Raw genomic sequence first — 4,009 nt, forward strand, 5'->3', positions numbered from 1 at the left:
GAAATTAAATTTACCTGTGAGCTTCCCGACAGAAATATTTCCCTGACGGTATTTCTTTGACGGATGCCCGACAAAACAATGTATCGTCAGTGGGTTTAGTTCGTTGTCAGGTTAATTAATTTTTCTGTAGGCTTACTCTCAAGGATATTCAAACTTTTTTGTGAGTTTACTGTCAGGGATATTGCCAATTTCTTTGTCGGTTTCATAATTTTTTCTGTGAGTCAACTCTCAGGGAAATCAAGATATTTCTGTGGGTCACGAAGCTATTTTCTGTCGGTTTTCCATCAATGAAATACAATATTTCTGTCACCTCAACCTAATTTTCCTGATGGTTTCCACTCAAAGAAATCACTTTTTTTCTCAAGTGACCACCAGATTAATTAGTAGATGACAGGAAAATGTCACAATTACATTCCAAATGCACCAAACAACAAATTATATGCACAGCACAACAATCGAGCATATATATTAGAAGTTCCATAAGAGCTTACAAAGCATTCAACACGGAACCCACTGACGATACATTGTTTTGTCGGGCATCCACTCCACGAAGTAGGACGAGTTCTTGTTCTGCACATTCAGCATCTGCTCGTCCACCTCCTTGGTGCTCATCTTCCCACGGAACATGGCTAATGCTGTCAGGTAGCGCCCATGTCGTGGGTCAGCTGCGCACATCAATAAACTGTTCTTCCTCCTCCATGGACGGCGTAACATTGTTGACTCCTGTTGTTTTCAGTAACAAATAGCCCTGCAGAAAAATAGCTCACAATATGGTGAGATCAACTACGAGATAGCCCGGTGCTAGATCTACACAGTGTGCTGTGCAGTAGCAGACTAAGAGGGATCTACCAAATTCTTCAGCAAGAAAATGAATACACATGTAACAGGTAACAGGCACCAAAAACAGGTAACAGGTAGCATCCTGATGAGTGCACTAACTCAAATTTCAGAAAATATGTACAGGGACCAAAAATGTGTACAGGGAACAAAAATATGGGATGATCACTGCAAGTGAAATGCACAAGTACAGCTACCACTTGTCATCATTCAGTTCACTAGAAAACAAGCAAAACTGCCATTTCATACAACTAGTTAACTGCCTTTTCTGGTATCCAGGACCTGCTAATGTTAACTGCTATAGTGATTCACAATAGCACTACTACTTTGAGCAATGGTAGAAAAAGCATCTTCATCATCTCAAGTGCAGAAAAAATCAGAAGCATAGAACAAGTAGCATCCAGAATCATAAGTAGCTAAGTACCCATACATCATTACTACACAGTGCAAGGATTTTAGTTACTGAACAGGAGTAGATGTACTGACTGACAACAAATACTAACTTAATCAACTATCTACTGTCAGTCATTGCATAACTTAGAACCAGCTGAAAACTCTTAGTTCATCTACTGCCACCTGTAACTCTGATATCTTAGAACTTGAAACTCTTAGTTCCAGCAAAGTAAAGGCTGATATTACACCGAGAAACAATGTTTCTACTTCAACATACATACTGAAGAATCAGCTGAAAAAAACAACAGAGGCAACATCTGAAGATACCCAATAGCAAGGACGCCCTGCAGAAACCGAACAAAAGTCGGCAAGGCTGTCGACTTCTTCGGAGTTGCAGTAAAAAGCTGAAAGACAACAGGACAAAGCTTAGCTTAGAGTTCATCCATATATAATTTTAAAACATGCAGCATTTGAATGTTCAAAGAATTAACATGATAAACCTTGAAAAGAAGAACCATAACAACGAGTACAATCCATGAGAAGCCATAAACCTGCACAGTGACAGAAGGCATTAGATAGACAGAACAAACAAAACTCGGATGGTGATAGGATCCCAAGTTAAATATAACATCCAAATGGTTGGTTATTAATGTTTTTATGTTGCTTAAATTGAACATTTAAGTTACAAATATCTACTTCAAGACCAAAATCCATAATAAAATTACTTGGAAAAAATGAGGTATAATAACATCATTCAACAAGGAAAAATCATACATTGTATTTCACACTATAAAAGAAATACAAGAATGTTTTGTGTTACACATTGTTGATAAACAGGGTTGAATTCTTTTAGGGCCTGGAAAAATCATACATCGTTGGCATGGACAAGTGCTCAGATTTTAAGTGTCATCATCATAGGATAAGACATAAGCTCAGAAAAAATAAGCATTTCATACATTCTAAAACAAAGCTAACCACATCACAGACTAGGACATGTGCTCAGGAAAGGGCTTATAGATGCAAGCATTCAAGAACTCATTCAACATCATCACAGAGAACGCATCATGTATTATCCACAATAACAAGAATCCAGAGGGGAAGAAGCTTGAGTAGAAGATCTCAGATATACCGAGCTCGATGCCGAAACACCACAAGTTGCAACACGTAGGAACCCCAAATCCACGGATCCGGATTAGTGCTGCAAGAACAAACAAAGGATGCGCCAGATTAGGGTTAGAATATGAACAAATTTTTGGGGAAAAAGAAAGAGGAGCTCGCATCGTGCCTCTTTGCAAGCGGCAGTTTTGGCGAATCCCAGCTGCAAAAGAACACCGGATCTACTGATTAGAGTTCGATTGGACCAAAAAAACCAAGGAAGAAAGGGGAGGGAGAGGATGCGCTCACGTGGGAACTGAGGGGCGGGGCGTACCTTGTTCCAGGAGGCCTCCGGGTCGAGGTACCTGGCGAGCTTGGAGGACAGCGCGTGGCCGCCGCCGCTGCCGTTTGACTGCTGCGCCTGCGCGCGCGACTGCTTCGCCGACGACCTGGCCTTGGTCATCCCTCGCTGCGGGTGGGGGGAGTAGAAGCAGATGGAGCGGCGGCGCGGCGGCGGGATCCCCGAGGCGAGGCGTGAGCGTTGGGAGATGGGATCGGGGGCGGTCGTAGCGGCGGCGGCGACGGCGGTTGAGAAGGGGCTGGGGCGGCGGCAGCTGAGAAGGGGCTGGGGCGCGGCGGTGGCTGAGAAGGGGGCGGCGGTGGTGGCTGAGAAGGTGCGGCGGTGGTGCCTGAGAAGGGGGCGGCGGTGGCCTCGGTTTTTTTTACGAGAAGCCTTGTGCGTGTGGGGTGGGGGGGGCGGGGGGGGGGGGGGGGAAGGGGAGAGGTCGGGAGGATAAGGTAGATGGTTTATTTTTTTTACTTTTTTTTATTTTGTTTCCAGAGAGCGTGGCGCCAAAACTCGCGCCAAAACGTGTGCCAACGAAACTTTTGGACGTCAAAGCGCTCGGGCAGCTAGCTTTTGCCGCACCAAAAGGACACGCCAATTAGCCTGTGTGTGATCCGACAGAAAAAATACAAAGCACACAAGAATATTAATTTAGTTTTTCTGTGAGCCGGATTTTTCTGTGTGTTACATAAAACCCGACAGGTTAAATCGAATTTTTCTGTGTGCACATGAAACCGACAGGTTAAATAAATTTTTCCTGTGAGTATTTCTGTGCCCGTCAAAAAAAATACATAGCACACAGGGATAACGTAGTTTCCAGTAGTGAATATGCTTTTTTCTAAGCGTTTGAGCCATAAACTGTGGAGAATCCTGATTTAATTGTGTTACTTTAGTATAACAGGGACCCCAGAAATATTAGGTATGGTTAATGTCTATATAGGAGGGGAAGAGACAAAAGCGTGTGGATTTGGGTATGCTGCTTCCAGGAAGAACAGCAACAGTAAACATGGTGCGTGAAGACGTTTGACTAATTAAAGAATTCCATTGTCATTATTGATAGAGTAGAAATATATGACTCCAGGAATTATACCTATCTAACAGTTGATTTCCATCTCGATTTCTGGGTTGTTCCTTCAACGTGAATCTGACAGTGGCACTAGTTCTATACACTACCTACAACAATCGAATAGGTGGCGGTCAATAGTTGATCTTTCTCTGTTTCAGTCGCTAGATTTTTGTGCCTGCTTGAGGGCTGTGTCTAACATATATACGCTTCGCTTGTGGCATAGTGTTGCTGTTGATACCAAATATCAAAGTCATGCACGTCCATGGCTTGGT

General features: G+C 43.3%; 1 protein-coding gene across 1 annotated transcript; it reads right to left on the minus strand.

Moving 5' to 3' along the window:
* Positions 1 to 400: 400 nt before the first annotated feature.
* Positions 401 to 3,056, minus strand: LOC136505437 (uncharacterized). Its single transcript, XM_066500589.1, has 6 exons — positions 2,635 to 3,056; positions 2,516 to 2,548; positions 2,360 to 2,428; positions 1,731 to 1,781; positions 1,558 to 1,634; positions 401 to 748 (listed from the first exon to the last, which is right to left on the minus strand). Exons 1-6 carry the CDS (start codon positions 2,786 to 2,788, stop codon positions 662 to 664), a joined length of 471 nt encoding a protein of 156 aa, XP_066356686.1. The 5' UTR covers positions 2,789 to 3,056; the 3' UTR covers positions 401 to 661.
* Between the last annotated feature and the right edge of the window lie 953 nt (positions 3,057 to 4,009).

Source organism: Miscanthus floridulus, chromosome 14 (genome assembly GCF_019320115.1).
Source record: "Miscanthus floridulus cultivar M001 chromosome 14, ASM1932011v1, whole genome shotgun sequence".
NCBI lineage: Eukaryota > Viridiplantae > Streptophyta > Magnoliopsida > Poales > Poaceae > Miscanthus > Miscanthus floridulus.